The sequence below is a fragment of the Pollachius pollachius genome (genome assembly GCF_949987615.1).
Source record: "Pollachius pollachius genome assembly, chromosome: 13".
In the NCBI taxonomy this organism is placed as follows: Eukaryota; Metazoa; Chordata; class Actinopteri; order Gadiformes; family Gadidae; genus Pollachius; species Pollachius pollachius.
The window spans coordinates 6,219,895-6,240,265 of record NC_136946.1 but is presented as its reverse complement, the minus strand read 5'-3'; the positions used below and the strand labels follow the sequence as shown (position 1 = coordinate 6,240,265).

The following is a 20,371-nucleotide window of genomic DNA, read 5'->3' as shown; positions in this document are numbered from 1 at the left end:
AAAAATACAGTAGCAGTAAACCCAATAGAAAATGGCCTGTATAAAGGCCTACCTACACTATCCATAAACAGACACTAAAACTTATAAAACAATATCCTGTACGGAGATGCAGTAAAGTAATAGTGGATGAAAAATGAATGATCCCAGTGCAAAAATGGTGTGCAACGGGTGTAAAGAGACTGACTTGAAATTAGATGAGATCAGTGCACCAGGCCCATACTTCAGACAAGCCTCCTGCTTCTGTTGCGTATAATTGAGAACCCACTGGCTCTGGTAACAGAGTCCTGAATCTGCCCGTTGAGCTGCTATGTGGTGGGCAAGTAACCTGCTGGTGAACGTACTCATCTGCTTCGTAATGGAGGTGTGGTAGGTGAATGACGGCCATTGTCCATGATAGACAAGACGTTTGCAAAGGGTCCTTCTCTCTGCCACGTCACCAGCCAGGCTCCTCCGTCTCCATGGAAACCGCAGACCGTCGTGTGAAAGTGATTTTATCATAACGTGCGATTACCTACGCCACAGAACGCATAAGTATGTCCGTTACAGGTTACAGCCAAGGTATCTGGAACTTCCTAATGCCAAATAATTACAATTGTGGACAAATGTGTTTGCAGTTTATGGCGCAATCAGGCATTAACGAAATCATAGGCAATAATAATATAGTAGCATGGGAATGTAGGGTTATGTCTCTAGCATTGTTTTATTCGTCATTGTTTAGTTATTAATCGTGTATTAGTCATGAGACGTTTTGTTCCGACTGCCGCCAAGTATTTATGCGACAGTTTATTTACGTTGATTTAGGATACACACAACTCTGTTCTCCTAAGAATTCTCAAAATGGCGGAGTATCGCAATCAAAATATCCTATCATGCATGACGTACATGGTAGGTGTATGCAAAGGAATACATTTCCAACTGAAGAAAGTTTAAGGACAACAAGACAATTGAACCAATGAAATTGGCATCATTTATTTTTCCTCCACAATCAAAATACACATGACCTATTTTAGATTTTATTTATTTAAAATTAGGTTTTAGTACCAGAATTGTAGACATGCAACGAATGATAAACTGGAAAAAAGGGTTAGTCCCCCATATTAATCCCATTAATATTCTTCTGTACAAGGGTCATAACTCCTTCAACCCCCTTCCCCCATGAACATCAACAATTTTTATAAAATAAAACCTAGCAAGAGATTTTTTATATTGTTGTCTTTTGACAGTTTGAGAAGCATTGAGAGGAATGGATGGGTGGAGGGTCGACTGGTAAGTATTTGAGTGTGTGTGTGTGTGTGTGTGTGTGTGTGTGTGTGTGTGTGTGTGTGTGTGTGTGTGTGTGTGTGTGTGTGTGTGTGTGTGGGGGTCATAACAGGTGTACTGAGGTCAGATTCAAGGCAACTGCTTCTCAAAAGAATCCTTCACAGCCACCATCTCCTGCAACAGAATAGAGAGAGAAGATATTTAAATACATTGATCTATTGCTTTAAAGCTGGAGTTACTCTTTTTCAGTTTTTAACCATGCAATCCGGGCCGAGTCTTGAAATGTACACAGTCTCACCCATGTACATTTAGTGTTACTGGGAGATTCCACAAGAGGGCCCTCTAAAGAAACATTCGAATTTGCATGACGTAGGAAAGGAATAAGGGGATACTAAAGGAGGTTACTATGTAGTAATTGTGAGAGCAAGGCAGAAAGAGTGACCGCAAAGGCTTCCCTTTGCCATTGTTGTCGCTGCTGATGTGCTTACTGACCCCTGGATCTGTCACATACCATACTGCCCCTACTGGTCATGTGCATGTTGCATCTTGCACAAAAACAACACCCCAAATGGACGCAGGATATGCGCGGGAGCCATCATGCCCACCCACCCACCCACACACCTGTGGACAGCAGCTGTCGAGGAACCCGTGGTGGGTTCTGAAAGAGATCTTGTCGTGCTTCCCAATGGTCTTCAGCTTCTTGGACATTGGTGCTCCAGCCTGCTCAGACACCATCAGGTCCATCTCTCTGAGGCACTGCAGGATGCGTGTTCTTGTTGCCGCTGCTGCTTGCCGCCTGCATGGTGTGTGGGGGGGGGGGGGGGGGGGGGGCACATGAGTGTCGGACAAGGCCGGCCTGACACTAGGGGTGCCCTTCTTAGGTAGAGGGTTCTGGATGCCACATGGGGACCTGGAGGAAGTGTCTGAATCCTCTCTTATATATACCACAAAGTATAATAATATGTGGCCAAGAAGATATACTTTATCCTGACTTCCAAAGATAAAAAGGAGGTGGTATGCGGTACCTGTGGGAAGGTCTTTTGGAGTGGTAGCCCGTAGCTCAGTGACACAGCACCAGCCAACTGCTGCCGACACATCAGGGCAGTCTGAATGGAGAGGGCTCCCCCCCTGAGAGACAGAGAAAAAGAGAGAGTGGGGACCCACAGAGAAGGAAGAAGGCAACAGAGGAGGAGAATGAGAACAATGGAGGCTGAAACCAGGATCACATTCAGTCTTGCTACTTTCTGATCCAAAAATTAGAACAAAGACTGAAATAGCTAAACAATGATGTCCTTACCTGGGAGCAGCCGCTCATAATACGATTACAGGAATACCGTTCTTGGTCTCATGATCGATGATGGCTTTTACTGGAAGATAAAAGACATGTGGAGGTCATTCAGGAGAACAGTGCTGGAATTGGAGATGGAGGTTACATGGAACCCAAACGACAAACACAGCTGATTATGGATACAAAAGACAGGGCTATAAACATAATGGATCGATGACTGAAGATGTCCAGATATTGCACGCTGAACGTGGGGCTACTTGAATAGGATATATTTTGCTGTGGGTTCTCTGTGGCGCCATGAATATCTACTCTCCAATCGAGTCACTGCTGGCTTGATGCAGGACATTTTTTTTGTTTGATAAAGCTGACCTTTCATTGATTTACTGGTCTTTCATCATTAAATATAGACAATGTTAAATAAATACAAAAAAAAAACATCCCCCATCTTGTAATTAATTTGCTCTGTGTGCCCTTAAAGAATAAAGTATTTATATGTATATTTTTAATTATCAAATGCCTTTCCTCACTCAAAGTATAACCTGCTGTGCTGTGTCCTCTCTGGAATCAATCAAAGGAATATGATAAACTTTTGAGCGGAAACTCGTCCAAAGGAAGCTAAAACAAAGGGCTACTTTCACGTGCAGATTTAGTTCTGTCAAACCTGCCCTTCCAGTTTCATGCTGGCCGGGGACACCGATGGAGCAAGGCATCAGAACAAATGCGGCTGGCCATTGGCAAAGCAGATGCTGATTGGTTTATATTTTCTCTTGAATCGCCTACATTCCCTTTAGAAACCTGTTCCCCATGGGGCTGGTTTCTTAGGTATCTTCCAATAACCCACTAATAAATGATTTCTCTTTACACCTTCAACACCTTTCGCATTTCAGTCCGTGTCTGTAACTTACCAGGTGAAATTATACATTGCTGATCTCTATCGCTCACCAGGTCCTCCTTGGGAATTAGACGTCCTCCTACCGAACATCCCCGAAGAGGGCCCCCCGCTGGTACTTCACGGTGAATTCAACATCCAGACAGAAGTTATCATCTCAGTAGTTGTTCTCTTCCATTAATCCCTCCCCCCACACAAAGAGCAGGTAAAACTACCACAAGGAACGGCTCTGCCACCGACCTTTCTGTATTGCCTCTTTATATCACTTTAACTTTAACCTCTTCAAATGTCAAACCCCCTGCTTCTACATTCTTTCCCTATATGCAGCAACTCTCCCTCCTCTCTCGCTTCATATAATATCCTATCAGCTCTCCCATCAAAAGACTCCTTCTCACTCATGACTTTCGCAACTTTTCCATGGACATTATTATCTCTTCTCTAATCTAACTGGCAGGCCCAAGCAAACAACTCCATCTTTGTGCCTGACCCAGAGCGCTGCCGGGGGCCATTACACGGCTGAGAGACAAGGTGCAAATCCAAGCCCTCTGACAATGTTCTTGCTTATCATTCTCTTCGCTCCTCTTTTCTACCCTCTTTATCTGCGATAAAAGCACTTTCTTACAATCTAAAAAATCTAACTACCTAATCCAACCCCCAAAATCGTTATGTCCATCTTATTTTCCCCTCCTTTATCCCCCCGCTCCCCCATTTCACTCCTCCAGAGGAATTTTATTGCACCATCTTAAAAAAGTTACTACCTTCATCCAACACCTGTCCTCTCCACCTCTACAGCACTAACTTTTTCTTTCTAGCACTATCCCTTTGAGCTCCACCCTTGGTCAATTCATACCAACTGCCATCTCAACCCTATCCACAAAACACCTTCAGTGTATGGCTACCGGCCTCCTTTTCTTTACCCATCTCATATATACCTCTTTGATAACTGGTTGTTATCCGAAAAATCTTAAAGCAGAGAGTGAACCCTCCATAAAAATTAACCCACACCAAACCCATCTGATGTTAAGAATTACAGACTTGTCTCTCCATCCATTGATTTCCAAAACACTTGTGTGCCGTCTTTACCCAACTCTTTAACTATCACCAGTCAACCCTTTCAATGGAGGCGGCCCTCCTTGCATTCAGATAAACTTCACATTGCTAGAAAAGCACCAGACTGGGGATCTCAGGCTCTGCACTCTCCCTTCTTGCATGAAAGAATCGGAACCGTGTAGCATAACAACTGGGGTCCCTCGGGGTTCTGTTCTGGGTCCCATCATCTTCTCTCTATATACCAAGTGACTGGGTTCTGTTATTCACTCAAATGGCACTTCCTACCACAGCTATGCAGGGGACAGGTGAAACCAGGTGCCACCTTTAAATCCGAGTGTCTAGCCGACATCTCGTGGATTTTCAAAACACCACTTGACGCTCAGTCTGAACGAGATCAATGCTTTTCGTTTCAGGTATGGCATCTCCCATCAACGACTTCTCTATCCATATAGAGAACTCTGTGGTACAGAACTGTTGTGTGTGGCTCAAACTGAACCTGGGTGTGACACTGGATTACCAGATGTCCTTTGCTGCAACCATCGCTGCGACAATCTGCTCCAGCAGATTTATGCTCCACAACTTCAGGAGGATACGTCCTTTCCTCACCCAGAAGGCCACGCAGGTTTTCGTCCAGGCTAGCGTCATCTTGGGTCTGGACTACTGCAACTCCCTTCTGTCTGGTCTGCCATTCAACTTCTGCAGCTCATCCAGAATGCAGCAGCCCAGCTGGTCTTCCGCCTACCCGAGTTCTCCCACACTACACCGCTCCTCCGCACCCTTCCCTTGTGGCTCCTTGAATACGATTCAAGTCACTGGTACTTACCAACCGTGCTGCGAAAGGCTCATCCTACATCCAGAACATGGTCAAAGATTACACCCCAGCCCGTCCACTTCGCAAAAGGCTTCCTTCTCATCCACTACCAGGGTGCTAAATCTGCCGCTCAATAAAATCCCATCTGGCTATTGGCCAATGCATTAATCTCTTGAAAACAAAAAATATACATCTATATTTTGTTTCTAAAATGTAGCACTTGGCTTATTTTATGAATTGTACTCAAATGATTCTTGTATCTTAATGGCTGAATAGTTATTTTAAATCGCTTTGGATTTTAGCTGGAAAATGTTACGTAATGAACAAAGCGTCTGGGCTCTGTGGTATGTTTGGAACTTAAGACTAGGAAACTACACTTTGATTTTATTCTTACTCAATATTTGGCGAGCCAGACTAGTCAGCCAGATAACACGCCATTTCCCGGACAGACACGGTCTAAATTCCTGCATATGACACCAGGACAAGCACTGAGAACTTCTATTGCTGAACTTTTCAGTGAGGAGATATACATCTGAGATATGCAGTCTAAAACAGGTAACCTACTCATGTGAGCATCGATGAAGCTATATATTGTGTTTCTTCAATAAGTGATATATATATATGAGAGCATCTGATTGCACACTAAAGCTAAGATTTTGTTCTTCAATTGGTAACAAATTGCCTCTAATAGTGAAGCTATCATGTGCCTGAGCAAGACACCTAACAGTTAATACTCAAGACGAGCAAGCTGTCGCCTTGAATGGTTGAGTCCCCCATCACTGTGTATAAACTGTTGTAAATCGCTTTGGATGAAAGCGTCCGCTAAATGCCCTATATGTATTGTAAATGTTCATAAGCTTGGATCCATAGAGAAACCATGGACCCCAAATGTTGATGGAAGAGGAGCATCCAGGGCTATATCAAGAACGTGGTTACTAGGCTGGAAGAGACCTAAAAGGCAAACAATATTACAACCATACCAAACAACCGCCCCAACCACAACATAGCATCCATTTCAGCAAGGCTTCACAGGCATGGAGGGATATCCCCCCAATTTCAACCCCCACCCAATGGAAAGAAGAAGTACAAGCAGTCATACAAAGAAAACAGGTAAAGCACTATTATATTTTCAACATTATTTTTCAGCTCAAATGATCCAATTTTACAATAAGCTGAGGATAAGAAAGTGATTAGGGGCCAAGCGATGTATCAGTTGGCCGTTGATATTCAGGTTCGAGAATTTTCGGTATCAGGGGTAATTCAACAGATAAATCCTCCTTAAATAGCACACGAGAAACACGGTAAATCACAGGCTTATTACAAGTAGATGATCTAAAATTGTATCAGGATTCTCCCTGAAGAATATAATAGTGGCGCTCCGCCATCATGCGGCTTTTACAGCACCACTCATGGCTGTCTCGTTTTCTATAAAAGGCGAAATTTATTTCAACATTTGAATAAAACTCGAAAAAGCAAAACTACAATATCAAGGTGCTGTATGTAGAAAGTTAACAGATCCGCTCTTGGTCCGAGTCAGACTTGATGACGGCAGAGCTTCATTGTAAAGCTTGCCAGGACCCAACCGACGCAATGCCGGGTTAAATATATTTTTTCTGGTTTCAAGCACTTCCATTGAAACCGTTGCATACTCCCATTAGTTGATCTAGAGAGGGGCAGGGGGATGGAAGGTAATGGCAGGCGAGGGGCATTGCGTCTGGTGTGGCCGGGACACACTAGACGAAATAGATGGCAGTGTTGAACAGTGAGAAAGAAAGACATGTCGAAAGATACGATATTTAGCTCTAGTTCTGTGTTTCGGCTGTGCAATGGGTGACAATTACAGCCCTACCAATATATCGCTTGGTTGATTTCTTTGCCCAATATTGGCTTATCAAGGCTAGAAAGAAAATCTTGATGTTTTTTTTTTTTTTTTTACAGAAATTGCGTCAATATATAAATGAAATTCCTTCTTTATAAATCCTCTCCTGTGTTGGCTGAATCTCAAAAAACGAACTGAGTACATCCACGTTAACACTCCCAACATTAACAGTGTCATTTTCTGTGGGAAATTCAGTAGCTCCTCACCACACATTTAATTGGTTCCTTTAGCTCATGATTCTAATGCGATGTTGCTGTGGCCGAAATAATTGCTGGAGGGTGAGCAGCAAATCCCAAGGAGCTGCTCCACCCTAAAGGATACCACAATATATATATATATATTTTAAAAACAGGCATATCGATATTTTTGAAAGTTGGCCAATATATCAGTCATTTTTGACTCGATAATATTTGTCGGACCCTAAAACCAAGTATCGGTCGGGCTCTACTGGCCGCACCAATGTTAGTGCTGTCATTGGAAAAACAACTAATTTAAGTTCAAATTAAGGCACACGATGGATCCCAGAAAAGGAAAAACTATTTTTTATCCGAGGGCTCTTAGGTTATTACTTGCCCGTTATAAGGTTGATTATTGATGAACAATTTAATTTTGTTAATGCAGATTGAATTAGATATGTCAATTAGATTTATGTAAATTGTGTTAAATCAAGCAGTTACTTATTAAAACAAAGTTTTCCTTTTCCGCAAAAATAAAAATATATATAGGCTATATAAACTAGACATGCATATGTCAATCGGGAGATAACATTGTCTTTCACATTTTTTGCCACCTTTCAAAAGGCAGGACTAAAGTTAGCAATTAAGACTCATTTTGGTCACTTGCTTTTCATTGTCCAATCTTTTAAGATGATCAAACCTGTTAAAGGAAAGAATGTGAATAACACCAAAGCATATACATAACATGACATGTTAAAATTCACAATTTATTTCCAATTTTCCAATCATATTTTTAGCTTAACCTACAGCCAATTGTTGTGGTCCTCCATGGTTGGGTTAGGTTCTATACAAAAGATTGATCTTCTCGATGGATATGTTCTTCTGGGTGGCTGTTTTATCATAAGTGGAGCCTTATTCTGATACAAACAATTATCCAGGAGAACGTTTTCTTATATTCGAACTTGGAGTTCCAATTTGCAGTTTCATATATCTAGATATCAACTCAGGATTAACTTCAAGATCTTACCCTTCCAATCGTTTAAAATCCTGATTATAGCGCATAGTATACTGCTAAATATATATTTGTTCTCTTCTATTGAATATGCCGTTCTATTAACTTTTCAGGCAAATAGCTGATGCTTCGAGCTAAAGTGCATCTCTAGCAAAATAGAACTTGGTAACATACCATTCTTAAAATGGCACGTTTATTAATATTGCACTCCATTTTCACACCAAGATATTTGTAGACTAATCCGTATAACACATTCATATTTGTACCGTGGCCAGAATTAACAAATTACAATTTTAACTATCCTTATATCTCTTACGATTTATCCAATGATACATATGAAAAGCTTGTATGATATAAAAACATTACTTTTTTTTTTAATTGCATATTTTGATACTACGTTCAACATCATTGAGCTTAAGAATTATTCAATATCCAAGTTAAGTGCTTATAATGAAGTCTTCATTATAAGTATTTAAGAATTCTGTTTTTCATAATTTATAGAGAAAAATTAACAAGGTGGTAAGAAAATGACTCTGCTTAATTTATTGGGCATGATCACAATGCTCCAATATTGGTAAGGCACAAACCTGAGAGATCTTGTTAACCGGATCAATCTCAAGACTTGAATTCAGTCCACATACCTATAGAAAGTGTAAGCTTAAGAGGATAGGCACAAAAAAATAAAAAAATAAAGTAGATTTGAAGTCGCAAACCAATTCTCATAGGGAGTTACTTCCAATAAGATATTTGCAATGTTTTAGTGCTTGACCATAAAGTATAATTTTGCCTGATGGACAGTGGATATTTCACCAAAGTCAAAGCAGGCAGCCAGTTAGAAAGCAGTTCCAACTGGATTTCTGAAAAACATTTTTAGAGCGACAATCATTCTTTGTCAGGTTCCCATCAGAAATGCTGGGATTGTCCAATCCATTGCCTTAAAAGTACAGTGTGTAGCACTTAGTGATAAACAGAAAGGAACTTGGGAGAAATTTAATGTTTTGATTAATGTATTATCAAGAAAATAAGAACCGTTCTGTTTAAGTAACCTTAGCTTGAGCCCTCTATATCTACATACAGCTCTACAGTGGATGCGTTATCAATTAAATAAACGCCAACACAATGCTGAGCAAATAACAAATCACAATAGCTACTTGTACGCTATGACCTTCAATTTTCCAAGAACTTCACTTAAAACTTGGCTACTTATTGCGGATGAAGAGGACATCATTTTGGAAACAAGCATTCGAGGCTCAATAATGAATTTCAATATTTATTTTTCAGGTAAGGGCAGCTGTTGGCATACCTTCTTTGTTTGAGAGTAAAATGTTAGAATCTTGTCTTGGCTAAAGTAAAGGCATGACTTTGGCACCTGTGATGCTTCCTTATGGAGCTGAATACTAGATGGATCATATTGGGACACTTGCCTTCTTTCAAGCCGAGTGGAAATAAATAATAATGGAAACAATTAATTCAGCAACAGACCTAAGAAATATTAGTTGCCAAAGGAAATGGCAAACCTTGCACTGGTGTATTCCAGTCTTATGAATTACGGTAAAGTAGTGGCATTTGTTTATAAAATACATTTACCAACTTAAAATAAGTGGTGCAACGATTTTTCAGGGAGAATACTCTGAATATCAGCACATTGGGCTGCCATAATTTGTTCCTTAACAGATATTGTGTTCTTCGGATACATGTTCAATGCAATATTGGCCCAATATTGGGGGTATTTTGAGACATGCAAAAGTTATTTTGGATGGGGATACACCCCAAATTAATCAAGATCAAATCTCAGATCTCAAAAGCAGGTCCTGGTTTTGTAGACAGGGCCTTATGTTAGAAGAAAAAAAAAAACTGCAAAATACATTACATGTCAACTAGCTGCATTGATCTTACTTCTTAAAAGATAAGATCGCCAAGTACAGCTGCTTGAACCAGTAACTGTCAATAATGCATGTTAGAAGAATTCTTAGCTATCCAACAAGAAACAGACATTGGCTTTTTCATGCCTGGACGGAAGTCTTTGAAAATTTAAATACATGTAAAGTAAGTTATCCTCTCCTCCAGACTTGTGACCACCCTGGCATTTTTTACATTTGAAACTACTGGAAACGGATGCTTATGGTGTAGATATTTCATCTTGTTTTAAGAAAACAATTCTAAAGACTTTTTCCTGTGATGGAACCAATAATTGTCTTTATTGTAATACATGCTTTTACTTCAAATGGTTGGCACAAAAACACAGCCATAGATAGAAAGTTGAGAAAATTACAATTGTTACATGACGACCACTAAAAGAATATGAGACAACTGTATAAAGAAAGAAATTATAAATGGGTCATATTCCTACTGGTCTACTCCAAATACAAAAATAAAATAAAAAGGAAAATTTTTCATTAGGTGCCATAAAATGACTCGAGTCTCAGGGGCTAAAAATGCACAATCACTTGGAAACTTGAATACAACATTTATAACTCAGGTTTTCCCTAAGAGGAACTACACAAAGAGTGCTGCCGCTGCTGGCAAAATGGCTGCCAGGGCCAGCGTTTAAAAGCGTGGCTTCTTGGCAGGTCCGTCAAACTCTTCGCGGCCCCTGCCAAACCCAGGGTTACCAGGACCCATCCCCCTGGGACCTCCCTGGGGGAAGCGCTCATTGCGCTGTTAGGGGAATCAGTTTCGTATTCAGGCAATGAGGGGAAGGAGGTAAATTGTGATGTTCAGTGTGACAGCACACAATTCATGTCCACGGTGGCAGAAGTGTAGCATTATTAAGAGAGTGAGAGTGTGTGTGTGTGTTTGTGTGTGAGTGAGCGTTTGTGTGTTTGAATGAGTGTGTGTGAGAGAGTGTGTGTGATAGAGTGTTATATGCGGGTGAGTATGTGTCGAGAGGTAGAGTTTTTGCGATTTATGAGCAAAAGCAGATTTGCAACACAACCGGCAGATGACACATCCGAAGGTACCGTTCGTTCCAATATGGAGATCCACAGGTGCCACAGGTTACATACGGAGAAGGAAGAAAGGGTAATGCTTTCGTTAGTCAGTGCCTACCTAGCGTGGGACTCCAGTGCATGCCAAAGATGGATCTACCGCTCTCACTGCTGGCATCTCGAAAAAATAAAAACGGCACTACCCAATACAAAAAAAGCGACTTGGATGTTAACTCCCCCCCTCCCCCCCTAATATTTGTACATACAAATGTTGTATATTCCCCCTCGATGTGTGAAATTAATGCAGTTAACTAGTGGAAAATAGAAATACCAAAAATATATATGCAATTCATTTAGATAGCAAATTTAACTATAATTTTCTTCCCAACAAGAGGGTTGCAAACTTAACTAGTCCTGATGTTGCATCTGAATGGACTAGATCCAGAGATTAATCAGTATGGAAATACTGTGTCAGTGCTAGAAGTCATCCAATTGATAATTAGCAGTAAATGAGCTCAGAGATGATGGAACACAAGTATGTCAGCAACAACACAAATGGACATTGGGGCCAAAGCTTTAAGACAAGGCTTATTGTACTCCCATTGAAAGCTACATACAGCCTAAATATGCCTTTCTGCAAAGTTGCTCGGTGCAACTAAACCATTGCAGAGAGCATTTGGAGCGGACTGTGGTCTGGGAAGTCATTAAAAACTGCCACGTCCGGAACAGTTTGAGCACGGCAAAAACCGCAAAAAAGGCCCCTATTTTACCATCAGTTCTAAGAGTGATAAGCCATTTCTAAATCAGCGCTGCCGTGTGACATAACAATAGGGAGTGTCCATCCCTGCGAATGATGGATAGAAATGTCTACCATCCTAACCAGTATACTCTAGAATCGAATAGGCTTATCTATCAATAATAAATATAGGCGGCCGCTCCCATTGTTGTCCTTCAGGATTATCAATGGAAAAACACCACATTTGATAATACTTTCAAGCATGTTTTATAGCAAGGCATTAAAAAAATGGTTTGCAGTAGTGGTGGTTGCAGGGGCAATTGTGGGCATATATGTAAATGAAGTGCATAGGCAAACATTTATTATATGCAAGAAAATTGGCATGTTCCTTTAAGACCGAAGCACACAAAATGTCAAGAGTAGAGCATACAGCCTTCAATCCGCTCTCATGTGAATCAATGAGCTCTTCCATAGAGCTTGAAGCAGGACACTGCGACACCATTTTTTTGTTGATTTAAGTGGCGGGTCCAAGAGGGATTCGATATACCCACTGGGTGTGAAGACAAAGACACAAGGAAGTTCCGCTGCTTTTGTGCTCTACACTTGAGGTTTGGTGTGTTTCGGCCTAGAGACACTATTATGCACCAGCTAAATAGATAGAAAACAATAGATGGATCAGAATGTGTGAGAATGTTCAAGAATAGAACAGTGCTCAGTTGCTTTTTTTTTTTAAGGAATCTGGGTTTTTCGTGTAGGGAATTCATTTGAAATCCATCCAATCCAAAGACCTGTTAGAAAGTCTTCAGGATTTCCATTGAAATCTTAAATATACAGTATGGACTGAGGTAACAGCTGATCGTAACCCAATGTGCATATACCATGGGTGAGCTGTGAAGCATGCAAGTGAAAATATGAATGGTGAAGTCAAATGTGCAGGAATGGTCTCATTTGGAATATTGTAGGAATAATGCAGTCAATGTAAATGAGTTACCAACACTGAAATCACTGACTGAAAGAAACGTATTGCGTAATCCTTGTCGTAGCCAATGATAATTGTAGACCATCAATGTAGCGTTCCGTTATGTAAAGCAGTACAGTTTTGAGGCTCAATATGATCTTCAGAGGTCCTCTTAGGTCCAGTATATATTATTACAGGCAAGTGTACATGAAAAGGACAACAAAAAATGGCCATGGCTCAGCTTTCCACCCCCATCAGTTAAATATCACCAGCACTCCAGCAAAGCAGTTTCATACATTAAAACACCAGCACACAGTCAACCTGAACTAAAACCTTGATTGCTCGCTCGCAAAGTTCCTTTACAGTACAGCAATATTTCACAAATAGCAGTTTTGCAAAGAGATTCAAAAGTTCCAGCGCTAAACTTGTCATACACACACGGTGGTTTGAAGGGGCGTAGCTTGGCAATGGCTGTCAAGTGGGCGGGACAACACAGGGACCTACACAGCTTGGAGTTGTAAGCCTAATGAATTAAGGACTATATTTATATATATATAAATATATTATACAGGCGTAGATCTACACAAACCAGTGTCTACCATCTCCCTGACAGACAGCCTGGTGGAGAGGTTTCAGGCAACATAGGGAAATATTGACTCGGAATCTTAATAATAAAAAAAAAAAAAATCACACAGACACAACGAGTACCCTTGCCATGCTCATCTGGTGAACATTTTTGGCAGTTTGGTCAACTCCACAAAAACTCCAAAAAAGCGCCATTATTTTCTATTGCTAGACAAAGTGCCTGTCTGGCTCCACAAAGACAGGACTTGCAATAGTGGCCGACCACACAAGACACCAGGGTCTTACGAGAGCAGTTCTTCAGACTGTATCAAAGCACCCTGACAAGAGGTCCTTGAAATGATCAGTTTTAGTACAGGTTGACTGATGGATGACTGGGCAGTAAAGAAGTAGGCTCTCACATGAGAGCAACTGAGGGGGGCTTGGCTGGCCATTGCAACAGGCAAAAAAGGTCAGGACGACATGAAGCACATCTGCAACACAGCTGGGAGCGAGCTCCCACGGTACCGTCCACAGATCCACCACAGGATGTGAAACCTATAGACGTCAGGCCCCTGGCCGCGCTTGGCTTGCAAAGTTAATTAAACAACAACAACTGCTGCCAACATCTTTTCCCAGCAGGGGAAACATAGCCAAAGGTGCTAGTGGTAACTACAGATGTTCCCAGGAGGGGGATACCTTACCATTTCGTTGGGCATCATGCCTCCAGGAGAGGGTCCTCCCATCCCACCCTGCTGTCCCTCAAAGCCAAGTCCACCCATGGGGAACTTCTGGTTTGGAGAGCCAAAAGGCATGTCTAACAAGGACAACATCACTACGTCACACATTTGGAAAAACAGTTCTGACAGGAAAAACATGGAAGGCAGTGTTTTTACTCCGTTTTTCACTCTACAGCCTACTAAGCTTAATAAACGGCAGGGAGTAAAGCTTATACATAAACTTCAACATGGAACATATAACCCCTTACTCTCTGATAGACTGACATATTTTTTCTTTACAATTATGATATGCATGCCTAACAGTGATTCATATAATATAAAAAACAAAAGTTAATCTCACTCAGAAGTTGGCGCATGTAAAAATATTCAGTTATTACTCACCAGCCAGGCCCATGGCTCCACCTTGATTCATTCTCATATCGCGATCCCTCTACAAGAATAAAACAAATAAAAAATAAAGTAAAACGCACTTCTTACCAAAAGTCCATTAGTCAAATACAAAATCTAATCCAAGTTCAAACCAAAATCATTCATGTTTTAGGTTTCAGCTAGGGATGCACGATATATCGGCATTAATATCGGTATCGGCCGATGTTCGTCATTTTTTAACGTATCGGCATCGGTCCAATGAGTAAAATTGGGCCGATATCCACAACCAACATCCTCTAGTTGCTGTTTGTGTGTCGGGAGAGGGAGAAGGGAGATTTGGCCATGTGTATAGTGGGATTATTTGTTTATCAACATGGCGGATGCACAGAATGATTGCAAAAAGAAAATTAGTTTGACCTGTTGCCATGGTTATCTGCGTGTGGTTGCGGTGTTAATTAGCTACGTTGTCTGCTTACTGTTACATTAAACTGTAATCAGAAAACGCGGTTATATGCTATAGTATATATATATATATATATATATATATATATATATATATATATATGTATGTATAGTATCTGTGGTATAAAGGCTGGGACGAATTTCAAATTATAAATATGTACACTTTATGTTGAAAGTATCGACCAGGGGTCGGCAACCCTAGGCACTCGTGCCACCACTGGCACGTGGCAGCATAATCATTGGAATACTTAAAAAAAGTTTTTTTTCTTTTATTATTAAAAATTTCACCACACAATACGACAGCATAATTATTACAACAGATTTTTTTTGGCACTTTATTCTGTTTTGGCATTCCCTCCCAGTGCAAATATGATAAAATGAGTTACTGAAAGCAGTGTTCTGAAATGGGATCAATTGAGAAGAAAATATTGTTGCAAGTGGCCTGTATGGATCGCCTTCACATGGTTTTGCAAAGCTGTACATGTCTTAAAGACATTGATGTGGATGATTCCAACATTCTCATCTTTTCTTGTTTTTTGCATTTCTCACAGTGCAAATATGTTTTTGAATGAGTTTCTGAAAGTGGTGTTTTAAGATGGGACATATGTAATTATAATTTGTAAGCCCATGTAGCAAATATAACAAAAAAAACATTTAAAATGTCGATGCATGATTGTGGACTATATAGAAATATAATATATATACAATTAATATACAATTCCAGGTCTTCTGGAAATGTTTTTGGTCGCTGGGTCAAGATTCATCTTAATATTTAATATATTGTTGCTTAAAGGCACACTCATTAACGAGAAAATGTCAAACTTTCACTGAATGTTGAAAAGGTGGCTGACCCCTGGTATAGACCGTCGCGATTCCCATTGAAACAAATGGCGCAGTGATTATTCTTCAAAATGAGAGCTGGTAAATTGTGAAAAATGAATTAAACTGCAATCAGACAACGCGGTTATATGCACTAGAGTATCTGTGGTATAAAGGCTGGGACGAATTTTGATTTATAAATATGTACACTTTATGTTGAAATTATAGACCGTCGCGATTCCCATCGATACGAATGGCGCGGTGATTATTCTAAAACGAGAGCTGGTAAATTGTGAAAAATTTATTAAACTGTAATCATACAACGCGTTTATATTTTATAGACCCTAGAGTATAGTTTGGTTGGTAAAGGTTGGTTACTTATGTTTTATTTGTAGCCCTGTAACCTTGTTATTTGGAAGTTAAATACGTTCTGAAAATAAAGGAAGACTTTCAAAAATTCAGTTTGCATGATTTTCAGTCTGTACAAAAATGTTATCTCAGAAACTTTTTTTAAAAAACATATATCGATATCGGTAAATATCGGTTATCGGCCATAACAGCAAAATTAATATCGGGTATCGGCCAAACTTTTCAAATCGGTGCTTCCCTAGTTTCAGCGATTGGACTCACGTTTTCCATGAAGTTGCCCATGCCCCTGTACTTCTCCTCACGCTGGCGCCTCATTTGCTCCTCCACCTCCCTCTTATGGATCATCTCCTCCTCTCGCCGGCGACGTTCCTCCTCCTGCCTGCTCAGAGAAACCACATCAAATAGACCTTGAGGACCACTAGACAGGCAGCAGGGGACACTCAGTGAGATTAACGTTACTAGCAGTTCTGTCAATGGTTGAGACATTAACATTTAGCATTCCATCACTACAAATGGGAACTATGTGGAACCATGGCTGGAATAATATTGGAATGAAACACCATAACCAGGAATGTAGCATACAGAATCTGTAAAAATCATTATCGTACTGTCCTAACCGAATCTCAAAGCAGTTACCAAAATGAAAGGCCCATCATGCCCACCTGATCTGCATCTCCTTCCTCTTGAGCATCTCCTGGCTGTGCATCTCCTCCATCCGCCGAAGCTCCTCCTGTCTCCTCAGCAGGTCTGAAGACACAAGAACCACTCAATTAACACCATGCGGCTATAGGAGAAGAGCTTTTCCATTGTTATACAATTGGGTCCACGCTGACCTTGGCGGAGGAGGGTGGCCTGGTGCTCGTGGAAGGCATCATCCATCTCACTCTCCAGCTTTTCGCGGGCCTCACGCATGTTCACCTCCACCTGCTTCCTCTGCTGCTTCTCCATCTCGTCCAGAGACTTCCAGCGCTTGGAGTACTCAAACTCAAAGGTCCCCGGCCGGGCGAAGCGTGGTGGCTCCTCTCGCTCCCTGCAGACAAACAGCATTGTTAAAGATTATGCTTTTCCTGGATTTCCTATCCGATACATCTCATTTACGCCTACAGGTACAACTTTATGGTTCAACCAAGAAAATGTAAGCTGGGGCGTCTCAACAACCTTAACACTGACTACAGTAGGTTGAGTTTGGCACCAGATGTCCTAAAGGCCTAGCCTCAGAACTAGACAAATCTGTGCACTTGGGCGCTACGCCGGTGTCATAGTCATCACCGGGGTAATGTTGCACCACAACATTGATTTTGCAATACCATCATCACCCTAATGAATAAATAATTGCCTAAATCTAGACGATCAGCCATTTTATTTTCTTCAGAAGTTTAGTAGTGGTCTGAATATATTTCTACAACCCCTTACTTTTGGTATCTGGGGTTTTTCTGGGCCAGCTTCTCTGGGAGGCCATCTTCGTCATCATACTGTTCCAGGGGCTCGACAACCACTGGCCGCGGCGAACTGTGGGATCGGAAGACAGAATTAATACTTAGAAAATGGGGTGGGACAAATGAGAACCAATCAAAATACACATTCAAATGTTTGGCCACCGATATTCATACAAAAAGGTCAAAAACATACCTAGTGAGCAGAAACACTCCTTCGTTGCAGCGGTCAAGGGCCTTCCGAGCAGCATGCTTGGAGGCGAACTCGACGAGGCCCTTGCATGTGGAATTACCGCGGTCGCCAACAATGACGACCGCCCTCTCCACCATCCCAAACTGTGAGAACGCCTCTTCCAGGAGCTCATTGGAGACGAAGGGCGAAAGGTTTTTGATTGAGAGGGCCGCAGAGTGTGTGGCGAATCGCACACGCAGCGGCCTGCCTTTCATGGGCGTGTCGTCCAATTCGGCTTTAGCAATCTCTGCTAGTGCTCTTGACTCCTACAATCGACACCAGAATGAGATAATTAGGATTTGACCCCGCACAATAAACATTTAGCACCATTTTTTTTAGAAACCATAATTTAAGTGAACATGTCCTTACCAATCGAATGAATCCAAAGCCTTTGTTCTTGTTAATAAAGACTTCGCTTGGCTCTCCATACTTGGCAAACAGTTTCTTGAACTCCTCATCGCTGATATCGTTGGGCAGGTTACCAATGAACAGACGGCATCTCTGCGTGTATGTCTTCTCACCGGGTTTGAGCAGCAACGAAAAAGTTGCTTTGAGTTCCTGCAGAATTAATAAAAATGGAATTCAATGTTACTTAACAATTCAAAGAAAATATTAACAGTGTTTCCATAACCTATGGCCAGAATGTTCATATGTTAGAGAGGTGGAACTTTGCATTGCGATAAATGATATATTAGAATATTACATAAAATATATCTACAGGTAATTGGTTCCTTTATCTCATGGTTTTAATACGATGTTGCTGTGGCCCGAGGCATTGATGTGGGGAAAGCAGCAAATCCCTCACCAGGATACCACGACGAAATATATACCAAGGTCTATATGTCTATGTTTTGACTATCGGTTATCTTTTACTCTCCAATATCGGTATCGATGGCTGAAAAATTGTATCTGTCGGGCTCAATTTAGCAGTTCTTTGTTTGGGCATATGAGAACACTGCAATGTCACTTGGGTATAGACCAAATCAGCCGGTGCAAGACTTCTTTTTCCCTAGCGCGTTTTCGAGTGTAGTGAGAATGCACAACGGACCGATAAAAAAGACTAGTTACACATATATCTATGCGTTTGTGAGCAGCGCAGCATACATAAACAACGCTTCGAGAATCGCCATTTATTGATCGCGTTCTTTGATCTGCGAGTCGTTCTCGCACGGTTTGGGTTGGATCCAATCATCGGCACATATAAGCCACAGTACAATTACTGCAAATATCCAAAAATACACCATCCAACAGTATAACAATAATATGATAAAATAACCGCATCAAGGCACAAACTAATAAGGCAGCGTAAACAGCCATATAAGAGGAAAGGATTATTTATGTATATAGTTCATGTCTAATATAATAAAATCAAGGCGTACCGTAGGACCTTCTCCCCCCTCTGGTCTGTAGGCCTGCTGTTGGGGCCTTGGTTTGTTCATCTGTGGAGACTGCTTGTGGCCTTGGTGGCCCATCTGCCTCGGCTGCTGGCCGTTTACATTGGTCATCTGCGGTTTCTGGTGCTGCTGGTTCATGTTTCTATTGTTCTGGTTCATATTTCGGTTGCCCTGGTTGGGTGGAGGCGATGAGAAATTCGGTTTTGGTGGGGGTGATGAGAAATTCGGTTTTGGTGGCGGCGATGCTAGATTCGGTTTTGGTGGCGGCGATGCTAGATTCGGTTTTGGGGGAGGCGATGTTAGATTCGGTTTTGGGGGAGGCGATGAGAGGTTCGGCTTCGGGGCAGGCGATGAAATATTCGGTTTCGGTGGAGTCGATGTAATAGTGGGGTTCGGAGTAGGTGTCGTGATCTTCGGCTGGGGTACGGGGGTAGTTGGGGTTTTCTGTTGCTGCTCCTTCAGCTGTTGTTCTTTCTGCTGCTGCTCCTTCTGCTGTTGTATAGGGCCTTTCATTGTCAGAGCAGGGCCTGGTGACGGAGGAAGGATAGCCGGCGTGGATTGAGGCGTCTGCGGCTTCGGTGGTCCCTGGTTACCGTTCGGCGGCTTGTTGAGATTGTTACCCATGTGTCCGCCTCGGTTCTGATTCTGGTTCTGGTTCCCGAAAGGGTGATTCCGGAAATGTGGGTTCCCCATCAGTCCGCCTCGCATCGGGCCACCGGGGCCGCCACCCCTACGTGGCTGAAAATTGTTCATTCCACCGCCGTTATTCCTGTTAAATCTATCCCGAGACATTTTCGATGTCTTGGACGATCGAACGGTTCAAATTAAAACGCAAAATACAAAGAAGTACGTATGAGCAATCGACGCTGTTTCTCTGCAGGCCTATATACGTAGGTGGACTGCTCGTTCAAAATGGCGCAGCTCAACGATGGACGGGACTTCGCTTGGCGACCAGAAAGAAGGATCCGCCTCGCTTCTTCCCAGTGGTCGGCCGTGGAGAAGGGGC

The 20,371-nt window shown here is 41.7% G+C and overlaps 1 protein-coding gene across 2 annotated transcripts; it reads right to left on the bottom strand.

The window, feature by feature from the left end:
* Positions 1 to 960: 960 nt before the first annotated feature.
* Positions 961 to 20,304, bottom strand: LOC307084961 (paraspeckle component 1-like). 2 transcript variants are annotated; one of them, XR_013812340.1, is made up of 13 exons: positions 19,351 to 20,304; positions 18,341 to 18,529; positions 17,936 to 18,237; positions 17,720 to 17,815; positions 17,140 to 17,336; positions 16,969 to 17,053; positions 16,568 to 16,685; positions 14,669 to 14,717; positions 14,252 to 14,364; positions 2,558 to 2,627; positions 2,286 to 2,388; positions 1,882 to 2,056; positions 961 to 1,434 (listed from the first exon to the last, which is right to left on the bottom strand). XR_013812340.1 is itself a non-coding variant. In XM_079749519.1 (10 exons), the coding sequence occupies exons 1-10, from the start codon at positions 20,155 to 20,157 to the stop codon at positions 10,913 to 10,915; spliced, it is 2,067 nt and encodes a 688-aa protein (XP_079605645.1). In that variant the 5' UTR covers positions 20,158 to 20,304; the 3' UTR covers positions 8,254 to 10,912. The 2 variants fall into 2 exon arrangements, 1 of the variants encoding a protein (XP_079605645.1); XM_079749519.1 differs by lacking the exons at positions 961 to 1,434; positions 1,882 to 2,056; positions 2,286 to 2,388; positions 2,558 to 2,627 and adding an exon at positions 8,254 to 11,023.
* Between the last annotated feature and the right edge of the window lie 67 nt (positions 20,305 to 20,371).

What these genes read in the sequence shown, in the direction of transcription:
- LOC307084961 (XM_079749519.1), bottom strand. Translation starts at nt 20,157, where the DNA reads ATGTCTCGGGATAGATTTAACAGGAATAACGGCGGTGGAATGAACAAT. An exon ending in TGGAGCCATGGGCCTGGCTG is followed by an intron (nt 14,365 to 14,668) that starts GTGAGTAATAAC and finishes TGTCCTTGTTAG; the next exon opens with ACATGCCTTTTGGCTCTCCA. An exon ending in GCATGATGCCCAACGAAATG is followed by an intron (nt 11,024 to 14,251) that starts GTAAGGTATCCC and finishes TTCCCCTAACAG; the next exon opens with CGCAATGAGCGCTTCCCCCA.